The sequence below is a fragment of the Pangasianodon hypophthalmus genome, chromosome 10, assembly GCF_027358585.1.
Source record: "Pangasianodon hypophthalmus isolate fPanHyp1 chromosome 10, fPanHyp1.pri, whole genome shotgun sequence".
In the NCBI taxonomy this organism is placed as follows: Eukaryota; Metazoa; Chordata; class Actinopteri; order Siluriformes; family Pangasiidae; genus Pangasianodon; species Pangasianodon hypophthalmus.
Genome location: NC_069719.1, coordinates 15,963,357 through 15,975,708, shown reverse-complemented (window position 1 = coordinate 15,975,708; position 12,352 = coordinate 15,963,357). Strand labels below are relative to the sequence as shown.

Here is a 12,352-nt window from a genome sequence, read left to right as displayed (position 1 = left end):
TGCATAGAAATAGAGTGCAACAGGGGCAATGGATCCATACAGAGCTGTTGGACTATTGCAGTGTGTTGCTGGCTGGCTGCAATATTGTCTTTTTAAGTAAGCTTCAGCTATGTGGTAGCTTGTGCCCTATCTTTTATATATAAGACACTTTAAAATTTGTGCTTTATTATAAGTTTATTATTATTATTATTATTATTATTATTATTATTATTACTACTACTACTACTAATAATAATAATAAACCCTCATCCCATCCCTTAACGAGAATCCTGCGTGTTGGATTAAGAAAGCGAGCAGCTTTGGGATAGACACTGGGATAGACACTAAGCCTCCACATTATAGACCCCGTCTGTGTTATTATGGATTAACACTAAATGAAAGGGAGTGATATTCAGCTAAACAGCCTCACCCAAACTGGACAGTTGAAGATTAGGAAAAAAAATCACCTGGCCTTTTTCCAGTTTTCACCTGACCAGTTTCAGTGAGTCTGTGCCCATGATAGCCTCAGATTCTTGTTTGGAACCTGGTGAGGTATTCTGCTGTTGTAGCCCATACACTGCAGGATTCGATGTTTTGTGCATGCTGAGGCTCTTTTCTGCTCACCATGGTTGTAAATAGTGCTTATTTGAGTTACTATAGACTTCCTGTCAGCTTTTTTGTTTCTCGCACCATTCTGTGTAAACTCTAGAGACTGTTGTGTGTGAAATTTCCAGGAGATCAGCAGTTTCTGAAATACACAAACCAGCCCATCTAGCATCAACAAGCATGCCACGGTTAAAGTCACAGAGATCACAGTTTTACCAAATTCTGATGTTTGATGTGAACATTAACTGAAGGTCTTGACCTGTATCTGCCTGATTTTATGCATTGCGCTGCTGCCACTTGATTGGCTGACTGGATAACTGCATAAATGCAGGTGTACAGGTGTTCCTGTTATATGTTTTTTAAGCCTCATTGCTTATTTCTAGTTGGTGGCGCTATGACAGTGTGGTTTGAACCACATCTCACCATTTACAGTTGAATTATGCCACATGTCCTGTTAGCACTGTGTGACCTGTCAATTGGTCACCTCGCCATGGCAAAATTTGACATATCAAAAAGTCCACAAAAATCACAATTTACCATCATAGACACGTTGAGATCATGCCTACCAAATTTGGATTGAATCTGATGAATCCCCCTAGAAGGAGTATTTTAAAGTTTGGTACTTCTCAAAATGCACAAAATACAAAATGGACTTCCTGTTGGATGGAGTTAATGGATGGGATTTGAAAAATTTGTCTGTCTTAAGGAGACTCATACGTGCACCACTTTTGGTGCATGGTGGTGAAACTGCATGCCCACAAATAAGAAAAAAATATCGAATGGGGTGTTATTGAGCCCCCCAGCCACTCCCGGACCCAAGCTTTTGCCATGACCTGATGACCACCATTTCTAATGTTTTTACCAAGTTTTGTGAGTTTTCAAAGATGCCAAGCACCTCTAAAAAAGGCCAATATTAATAAACATTAGTAAAATCGCATGAGATCACATTCTGGAAGAAGAAAGGTCAGCAGAGCAAAATGGGGCTATTTCACTGGAGATACCAGCTGTGAATGCGGGACTGACCAACAAACCATGGACCACCTCCTGATATGCCCTCTGTTAGAATTACCTAGCCATATGAAAGACTTTTGGCAGAATATAATGATGTTGGAATGAACTGTGTAAAATTATGGATGGGCTTCATATAGATCTTTGCTGCTGGACACGAGAAGATGAAGAAGAAAAGGAAGAAGAAGAATTAATAAACAGACCAAACACAAGAGTGTCCTTCTCACCCTTGGTGCTTGAACCCTAAATAAGAAACTTACTATAAATTGTGGTAACCGGCTGCTCTGCTTCATGATTATTTCATTAGCTTGTTGTGCTATTTGACTATTTGATTTTCTGTGTGGATGAGTCTCGAATTGCAGATAGAGCCTGATTATCTTTCCTTCAGATAAAGCCTTCATCTCATTTTCACATAAGATGGTGGGAAGGGGTAGTCAGCAACGTCTCAACTTCCATTCTTCTTGTTGTGTCTTGATTTTATATGTATTTATAAGTATTACAAAACCAGTAACTATTTATTGTATACCTTATGTGTATAACTCACTTAAATATGGAATCAGTGAATGCAAAGGACTGATTAAATATGATCAAATTGCCTATAGTGTCTAAAAATGGTGGAGAGTCACATCGTTCTGTTTTCCTCCTGTCTTCTGTCTGTGCACAGTTTAGCTCTGCACCCAGAGCGTGTGTTAGTGGCCACGGGACAGGTGGGGAAGGAGCCATATATCTGCGTGTGGGACTCCTATACCGTCCAGACAGTGTCCATCCTGAAGGACATGCACACACACGGCATTGCCTGTCTCGCCTTCGACCTCGACGGACAGGTAAGCACTGGCCACGGTGGTTTTGTGATGTGAGTGCCAAACCAGAGAGAAAAGTGTCTTTATATAGTTGACTCTTTTTAAACTTAAGTTTCAAAAATTGTCTTTCATCACACAATCAAGATAAGAGTCCTATAAAGTAATGAGACTCACATTTGTGCAGTTAGGATGTACACAGTGACAGCACTCTCCAAAGTTATACACTCAGTATCAGTGGGAAACGGCTGTCAGACCAATCACACAGAGCTCTCAAGTGTCACATCTGTGAGCACTTGACTGGTGTGACTCTGACAGGCTGACTGACAGTGAGAGCATGCAAGGGTGAGAGAGGAAGAGAGAGATTGAGGGTGTGATGAAGTTTAGAGATTTATGAGTCAGTGTCCTCCGTTCTCAACACTAATATGCTGAGCATACATTCTAAAGGTTACAGTACTGAGAGAGAGAAATGGCTAAATATCAATCCATACACATTCTGTATAATTTTCACATAAGCACAGATGACTGTCTGGCTCCAAGGAAGTTCTTGCTTGGATGCTGTTATAGTTTTTAAAGCACTGACTGTATAACCATATCCACAGAGCCAAGCTATCTGTTACACTCACACCGATAACAAAAGCAAATACATGTATCTCAGATTACCATTATTTTCCTCAGCACACCTCTACTATAGCACACCTCTGTCTGTATCCCCATTTAATAGAAGTGAGTACAATAAATTGCCATTGTGATATTGAATACTGCCCTATCACACAACAAAAGAGAGTTATGAGCTTGATATTCAATTGCGCTAAAGTGTTCTGCCTCACAAAGGCAGCAGAGTGGTGTCGGTGCTTAGCTGACTACAGGGATCCATAAAAGAGCGTATTGTATCCTGTTGTAGTTGCCTTATGGTTCACGGGAGAAAAATCACGTTTATAACATCAATATTTCACGGCAGGCTGAGGTTTTATAGAAGAGAATCCTCCCTCCAGCCCCAGGAGGCTGGTCGATGCCAGCAGAGCGATGTTAGTGAGGTGGCGTGTGTGGAGAGCAGGAAGAGGAAATTATTCTCACCTTTTTTTTTTCTAGACAGATGGAAGGGAAGATATCTCAAGATGCTTTCTTTGAAACTCAGAGTGCCTCTAGCCAATCCTTCTTCATAAATCTATCAAAGGATAACATGAAATGGTTTATTGAAAGCACCTTTCTTTTGTACCAGTTCAACACAGAGCCGCTCTCAGAGGACAGAGCTGTCGGCATAATGGTTTATGTAATGTCAGCCCTATGTCTGAGTTTGATATAAGGATATCAGGGCTGAGGGGACAGAGATGGAGCTCTGAAATGTCAATCTGAAGAAAAAGGTGTTTGGAAATACTGCATACATCCTACAATGTAAAAATAAAAAATGTGTTCTTTTATACTAACAGAAGCAAGAAATTGTGAAGGATATAAGATTTGTCTGCATTTTAGATGGGAAAAAGTCATTGCTTCCCAAAACTGTTTGGCATGTTATTATGTGCTACAATATCAAGATCTTTCTTCACGTTTTTATATATTACTCTCCTTGTAAAAGAACAGTTATCAGGTTCAGAGCAAATATACTGAAATCAAAATAGCTGAATACTTTGACATTCTGTTAGCGTCAGGTAGGGCCATACATTTCTTGATATATTTCTTAACTCAATTTGTTTCAGGAATGATAGGAGTAAAGTTTTGTCTTAAATAGCAGTTACTTTTGCTCTGGGGCTAGACTACTGTTGTTCACAAGTGCCATTAAATCATTCACAACATCCACTTTGAAAATGTACAGTAGCTTCCATTGACTGCTGCAGTAATGTATGAAATTAGTAAATATATACATTGTTCCTTAGAAAATTGGTCAGAGAATCGTGCTTGTGAATTCTAAGCCAAAACTAGCCCTGGTGCAGCTCTAGCACCTGGGCTAGTTAACCTGTAGCACTTAAAGACATATCTGGAATGGAGATATATACAGTACATCCTGGGGGGTATAAACCACAGGCTTCCACATGATACGATATTGATTTTGATTCAAAAGAATCTTACTAGCCTATTTACACATCAGTTTAAAATATAAATTATTTTTACATACCAGTTTTCTGTCCCTTTTCATAACATAAATAACAATCAATCTATTTCTAACTTATAATTCTAATTAATCATAATCAATTCATGATCAGTTATATCAGTAATAATTTATTTAGGATTGTTGCCTCAATTCATTTCAATTGTTGACTATACAATCCATATAATCCGCTTGTTACACCTCTGATACATACACGGTCTGGAGTCTTTTTTGCATTAGCAAAAGATGAATTTCTCCTAGTACTTTAGTACAGTGGTACAGTAACAGCACTGCCTACAGCACCTCTGTTATCAATTATCAAAAGCCAGGACCAGCGAATGAGTCTTTCAAAACAGGGTAATAGTGGAACCGACTACTCCTGGCCCACAGAACCTGGATCTGTTCAGGACCCAGAAAATCACTTAATGGTCCAGGGTGCAGTTATACAGCTGATTTAGTTGTCTGTGAAAGATACAACACTAAATTAATTTATATTGATCTCTTATGTCTTTTGTAGTGTTTGGTGTCTGTTGGTCTTGACTCCAAGAACACAATCTGTATATGGGACTGGAGGAAAGGAAAAGTGTTGGCAGCTGCTCCCGGTCATACAGACAGGGTAAGGACACCCACATACACACACACACACAGTATATAAGATATTAGAAATGGACAGAATAATGACTCATCCTCTCATTAGGTGAATCCCATTAATGATTTCTCATAAGTAACAGTCTCAAAGCAGACAGCCATAAATAAGTTAGGACTGATTAAGTGTTTGGGTCCAAGATGCACTTTCGAAATTGCTTTCTGATGGCATATTTTACATGAACAGAGCGGCTAATTCTATTTCTAGTCAGTGTTGTGCCCCATTTCCTATACATGTATACACAAAAGCACAGAATGTTTCCTGTTTATGTTATATTAGTCTGCATGGTTTCCTCTATTGTGATGGATGCAAAGGCTCCTACACTGTAATAGGTACAGTAAAAATAGCACTTTTAATTCTGTATTATTGAATCACTCTCCTGTTTATTTATTTTTCTTTTAAAAAGATATTTGACATATCATGGGACCTGTATCAGCAGAGCAAGTTGGTGAGCTGTGGAGTCAAGCATATTAAGGTAATGATAACTAGTATCAGAATTATTTTGTGTTCTAAAATACACTCACCGTCCACTTTATTAGGAATACTTGTACAACTGCACATTTATGCAGTTATCTAATCAGCGAATCAGCGCAATGCAAAATATCATCCAGATGCAGGTCAAGTGCTTCCGGTAGTGTTCACATCAAAGATCAGAATGAAGAAAAAGTGTGATCTCTGTGACTTTGACCATGGCATGGATGTTGATACCAGAAACTGGACAGATGAAGACTGGAAAAAGACCAGGTGATTTATTTTTTCCAATCTTCAGCTGTCCAGTCTGGGTAAGTCCGTGCTAATGATAGCCTTAGATTCCTGTTCTTGGCTGACAGGAGTGGAACTCAAGGTGGTCTTCTGCTGTTGTAGCCCATTTGCCTCAAGATTTGTTGTTTTGTGCATACTGAGATGCTTTTCTGCTCACCATGGTAGTAAAGAGTGCTTATATGAGTTACTATATCCTTTCTGGCAGCTCGAAGCCAGGAAGGATATTTTCCTCTGACTTCTCTTATCAACAAGGCATTTCAACCTATAGAACTGTCACTCTCTCAGTGTTTTTTGTTTTTCACACCATTCTGTGTAAACTCTAGAGACTCTTGTATGTGAAATTCTTAGGAGATCAGCAGTTTATGAAATACCCAAAACAATCCTTCTGGTACCAACATCCACGCCACGATCAAAGTCACAGAGATCACAATTTTTCATCATTCTGATGTTGGATTTGAACATGAACTGAAGCACTTGACCTGTATCTGCACAATATTTTGCATTGCGCAGCTGCCACATGATTGGCTGATAAGTTGTGTTGGGATTTTAGATGTTCCAGTAATGTTACTTAAACCCTTGATAGAGATGTACTTGGAAAAACAGTATATTCATTTCCCCCAGTTGTTACAAATAATTTATTTTGAAACCCTGCACCCACTGTGTAAAAGCTCAAAGCTGGAGTTGTGCTTGTGGGTGGATAGACAGGGCTAGAGTCCAGCTCAGCATGGTGATTTTCCTGGTATAACACAGCCTGATAATTAGCTGGTGTGTTGAAGCAGGTGTTTAAAGCACAGAGTAGGATGTACTAGCAGGTTCTGTTTTAGAGTATTTGTATACTGAGTTATTAGAATGCAGCTCTTTAAATGGCAGTCTGTTTTTAACTGGAGTAGCACTAGTCAATAATAGGGGATTGGTAAAACTGAAGTACTTTGCTGATTCAGCTTACGCTGGTATGCTGATGAAAGGATCTTTGCTAAGTGCTGAATGCCTTTTAGATTCTTTGAAACCGCTGGATGATTTTGGAATTTCCTTCTTTCTGGTAGAACAATACAGTGGCAACGTACTCGCATTGGTTTTGCTGCACAGTGTGCATTAATCTCATGGCTGCGAGTGTCAAGTAATACATGTGTGATGAGAATTCAGTGCTTTGTTCCAAACAGCACTGTGATTCTCAAAAGCATTTCTATGATACACAGTATGTTTCGCAATATATAGGTTTGCTCACAAACTACAAGCAATAATAATTTAATAATTTAGTTTTAATTTTGTTTTTTATTTTTTTTATATATAAAAAATATTGAAAAATATTACAAGAATTTTTTAAAAATTTAGCATTTTACAAATTTTATGATTGCATACATCAAATCAGCTGCTTCCAGTCCATTTGTAATTAATTTTATTTAAAAAAAAACCATAAAAAGACATCATATTGACGATATTGATACTATATCATCATATTACCAAGACTGACATTCCATTTAGTACTGTAGTGTGCGGTTTGGGACACAGTAAAAGTATTCATGATCGTGAGCATATAAATCATCTGCTGCTGTTGTGGAATTGCAGAAGTCATTATGCACATCAGCGTGATTCTCACAGTTACTGAGCGTTAAGTAAAAGAGCAAAACCTCTTACTTTCAACAAAAGCTTGTCTTTTCCTTCCAGCTAATCCATATGCCCACGCAGCAATGGCTCTAAGACACTGTCCTCTTACTTCATATCTTTCTCTCGCACACACACACACACACACACACACAGACACTCATCCGCCTCTCCCATGACAGTGCAGTGTAGCAGTTGCTCCTGAGCCTTTCTCTTCTGGACGATGTGACATCTGCTCCCAGGCCCAGTGCTCAGTCAGTGATTACAGCACTCAATGCATGCAGGAGATTTAGCTTGAAGTAATCCCCTTCTCTCTATCTTCCTCTCTGTGAGGCAGCCACAGGGAAGCATGGTGGCTTTGGGATACAGGATTTTCTACCGTCTTATAATTACTACCAGAGCAACTGAAATCAGGGCTTGATTTATTCAGTGTTAGAAGAGGGCCTTGGTTTTGCTTGCGTTGATGTCGTGAAGGGAGGTGGTGCGTGTGTGTGTGTGTGTGTGTGTGTGTGTGTGTCTGTTTGCTCTCTACTCTTAGCTTAGTGGTTTGTTAAGCTTCACTGAGCTGCTGGAGGAGAGCCTGCACTACCACATCCTGTAATAAAGCCTCCTAAAGCTCAATCACATCTTCACCCGTGCTCCCTATTGTTCTGCAGTACAATTCAATTATTTAATAAGTTGTAGATTTTCAAATGTGATCACTGTTAGATCTATGTATTTCGACTTGCTCTGCATATTTCAAGTAATCACAGAGTAGTTATGTTTTGATTTACAGCTTTTCCTATGCACTGTGCTGGTAATTTAGATGACACTAGGTGGCTAATTTCTTAAAAGGCAACAAGGAACCATTTTCTTCTTCTCTGGCCGGGTGTTAATTTGACCACTAAGGCTGACACAACACTTACAGCTCTGTTCCACTAAATGTGAAATTCAAATGTAGCCTAAAAGGTTGACAAATCATAAAGATTAACATCTTTTATGCATTCATTCATCTTAAGTAACTGCCTGGATAAGATGGCACTCCATCGTAGGACACCATGCACTCACACATTCACACACTCATTCACACCAATGGTCAAATTTATCTTAGCCACTCTGCCTATAGACATGTTTTTGGGACATGGGAGGAAACCGGAGGACATGGAGGATACCAACACAAACATGGGGAGAATATGTGAAACTCCACACAGACAGTAAGCTGAGCTCAGGATTAAACTGGGGACCCTGGAGCTATCAGGTGGCAGTCCTGCCTGCTGTGCCACCCACACCTTATTTTTAAAAAATGATTCTACTTCACTAAAGAAGAGATAATAATGTTTGGTGGGAGAAGACAGAATAACCCACTGTCTCCCCTCTTCTCCTGTCCACACACACAAGGGGGGTTGTAAAAACGTCTCCCTGAGAGTCCCTGATTTAAACCTACATGACTGCACAAAGACTAGAAAATGAAGAAGATGGACGTCCTGTGTGCACAGTGTGGAAGTTCAGGAGACGTGATGGTGGTATTGTGGTGGGGTTTGTGTGTTTGTGAAGAGGCTTGGCAGATAAACAGCACTGACTCATTTTGATTACATTAAAAGCTTTTCCAAAGAGCAGACTTGCAAACCTAAGCTCTGTGATTCAGTGCTGCTTGTTGCTGTGCTAGCATAATGCAGTCAGTTTCTGACACATTCATCAGTGAGCCAAGCTCTCACTTTCTTCCTCTCTACTTTTTCCTCATCTTCACTACTTGTATTTTGTAGCTGTTTGGCCTTGAATGGTTTGGCCTTACTGAATGCCTAATGAATAAGGCAGCACTACTCAGTGTGGGGAAAAAAGCAATACCTAGCCTTGCTTTCTCTTTATGATTTTTACGACCTTCATATTGGAATACATTAGTATTCCAGTATAGACTAACCTGAACTCAGAAGCATCTTGACATTGAAAGCACTGCCATGTGTGTGTGCACACATTATTGAGTAAAAGATTAAATGCATATTTTGATACTGTATACACTTTGGACTCATGGAAACTAATTCTAAATGGCTGATGAATATATGAGGATGAATATACAGTATATTCCTGTCCTTGCTCAGTTCAGTCACACTGCTTCTTTATTTGTCAGGATGAGGTCATACACCCAGGTGACCTTGTAGCTCTCATAGTGCTCTCTCAGACAGTTGTGCATGACATGGAGCTCTGAAAACATGGAGCTCTGCAGTGTTTCTCTCTCTCTCTCTCTCTCTCTCTCTCTCTCACACACACACATGAACATCACGATATTTTGTCAGGTAGATGTGTGTGTGACCTGGTGAAATAGAACAACACAGTGTGAGATGACAGTGATGCCCAGTTCATATCCATGCATCTTAGAGGCCTGTTTCTTTAAACACAGCTTAATTGTTTGCTGCATGTGTATGCACTGTCAAGTATGCAATAGATGCAGATAACTAGCTAAGAACCTAGAAACAATTTTCTTCAAAATAAGACCTGATATTTAATAATTTTAATAATTTTAATTTTAACAGTGTGTGTGTCGAAAGATACACACAGAACATATCTATATAATATACAAGATATAGTATATTTATATATGTCAGCACATTTGTGTCAGCACTATTAAAACAGTTTACCTGTAAATAATTAAACTATTAAGTCATTCTTTTGCTTTTGTCTCTCCTCCTCAGTTCTGGAGTTTGTGCGGGAATGCTCTGACCCCTAAACGTGGTGTGTTTGGAAGGACTGGCGAGCTGCAGACCATCCTCTGTGTGGCATGTGCCAGGGATGAGGTCACATACTCTGGTGCCTTGAACGGGGACATCTACGTCTGGAAGGGAATCAACCTGATACGGACCATACAGGGGGCACATGGGGTAAGCTGTGTACCACTGCATTTCTTACCTTTGAAACCTGTAGGACTGAACCATACTATTCAAGAAAGAGAAAAAGACAGTTTTTCCAAATGCTTTAATCATTAGAATTGATGGCTGCAGGGCGAAATAATTATGTTTCAGCTTATATATGGAGCACTTTGCAAACCAACTTCTGGAATGACAATAGGGTGATATCATATTTCATGCTAGATTTTAGATTTTACTGTTACCTTAAGTAAGTACTTACATAAAAATAGGAAAGGAAACAAAGAGAGTTGGTTAAGAAGATACTAAGAGGATGTGTGACAAATATGGAATAGTTTTGATTTTTTTTAACACTGTTTTTTTTTTTGGTCTCTGTGTAATTCAGTGTGTGCTATTTCACAAATATTCTAAAATAGTAGAACATTGTAAAAAATGAACAGATCACTTTAATAGGTGTTTCCAAACCTTTATCTGGTAATGTACACACTACTTCAGCTCATTTATTATCATGAGTACACGAAAGATTAATCTGATACTGAAGCGGTTTACGTTCCAAGCAATGCAAAGTTAAGTTTGACCATAAAGAAGTCTTTTTTTTTTTTTACATGAGAATACTTCGCTGGTTTTGCTGTCTTCTGTCTCTCTCTCTAATCACAGCTTTTTGTGTGTGGTTTTGCAGTCAGGGATTTTCAGCATGAATGCATGTGAAGAGGGCTTTGCCACTGGTGGCAGGGACGGCTGCATCCGACTGTGGGACCTGAGCTTCAAACCTATCACTGTCATCGACCTCAGGGAAACGGACCAGGGATATAAAGGTAATAAACAGTCTATTAGTTCCTTCTACCTGCCAACTATATGCTGTACCTTTTGGTACTGGGATCATTATATAAAGTTTTAAATATTAGAATTAAAATTTTTATAAAACATTTCTCATCTAAGTGGAATAATCATTATGCAGTGTTTAATTGCTAATGGACTCTCTTTCTTCTTTTGCTCTTTTACTCAATTTGCTTTGACTCATCAGTAGCTAGAGCTGAAAATTCTAGAGGTGGGTTAACTTGATGAGGTTACCATATTCAAACAATCCCACTTTGAATTCAACCGTCTTATGCCTAGTTCCAGCGTCTCTGCAGCTCTTTAGATGTCTACATTCATAAGCAAAGTCCTAATACCCTCCTTGTCTGCTCTCCCTATTTCCTTGAGTCATTTCAACATTTGTCAGTGTTCGCTGTGTCTCAGAATTATTTAAGTCTCTAACTGTATGATTTAAAAGAATACCCCATTGCTAATTATACGGTTTTAGGACTGTCAGTGCGCAGTGTGTGCTGGAGAGGGGACCACATCTTGGTGGGCACTCAGGACAGCGAGATTTTTGAGGTGGTGGTGCATGACCGCACCAAGCCTTTCCTCATCATGCAGGGCCATTGTGAAGGCGAGCTCTGGGCCCTGGCGGTGCACCCCACCAAACCCCTGGCCATTACTGGCAGTGATGACCGATCTGTCCGGTACAAAGTTGACTTTGTCCTCAATTAAAAAAAAAAAACATACAAAACTGCAGACTCTTTAAAGAGCAGAACATCTTTTCCAAGTTGTGTTTTCATTTTTCCAATATTGTGTAGGATATGGAGCCTGATAGACCATGCTTTGATAGCACGCTGTAACATGGAGGAGCCCATCCGCTGTGCAGCAGTGAGCACTGACGGCATCCACCTGGCACTGGGTATGAAGGATGGCTCCTTCACTGTGCTGAGAGTCAGGTGGGTTATATACACATGCCAAAGGCATAGATAACTTGCCAAGAATACAGAGAAATATACTTTAAATTGCAGAAAAGGAACACCCTAAAGGTCTTGTATTGTTAAGTAATGGGAAAAGGTCTAGTATATTCAGAGCTTCTGACTTTATCATTAACGTATGCAGAATAAGATATGTGATATTAAATTTAATGGAAATATAAGTGTTTCAGTGAGGTTGCCACTGTGTAATCACATTGTGTGTACTGTGCAATAGAGTAGTAAAAGTTCTAGTA

General features: G+C 39.4%; 1 protein-coding gene across 7 annotated transcripts in view; it reads left to right on the top strand.

The window, feature by feature from the left end:
* eml5 (EMAP like 5) overlaps window positions 1-12,352 on the top strand; it is a 47,665-nt gene that overhangs the window by 11,866 nt on the left and 23,447 nt on the right. For all 7 annotated transcript variants that reach the window (XR_003403876.3, XR_008302567.1, XR_008302565.1 and 4 more), the window contains exons 2-8: window positions 2,258-2,417; window positions 4,994-5,092; window positions 5,529-5,597; window positions 10,153-10,338; window positions 11,003-11,138; window positions 11,627-11,828; window positions 11,943-12,080. Coding sequence is in view for 3 of the 7 variants with exons in the window: in XM_026933954.3 (XP_026789755.1) it covers window positions 2,258-2,417; window positions 4,994-5,092; window positions 5,529-5,597; window positions 10,153-10,338; window positions 11,003-11,138; window positions 11,627-11,828; window positions 11,943-12,080 (990 nt within the window). In the remaining 4 variants the exon portion in view is untranslated. The remainder of the gene's footprint in view (window positions 1-2,257; window positions 2,418-4,993; window positions 5,093-5,528; window positions 5,598-10,152; window positions 10,339-11,002; window positions 11,139-11,626; window positions 11,829-11,942; window positions 12,081-12,352) is intronic.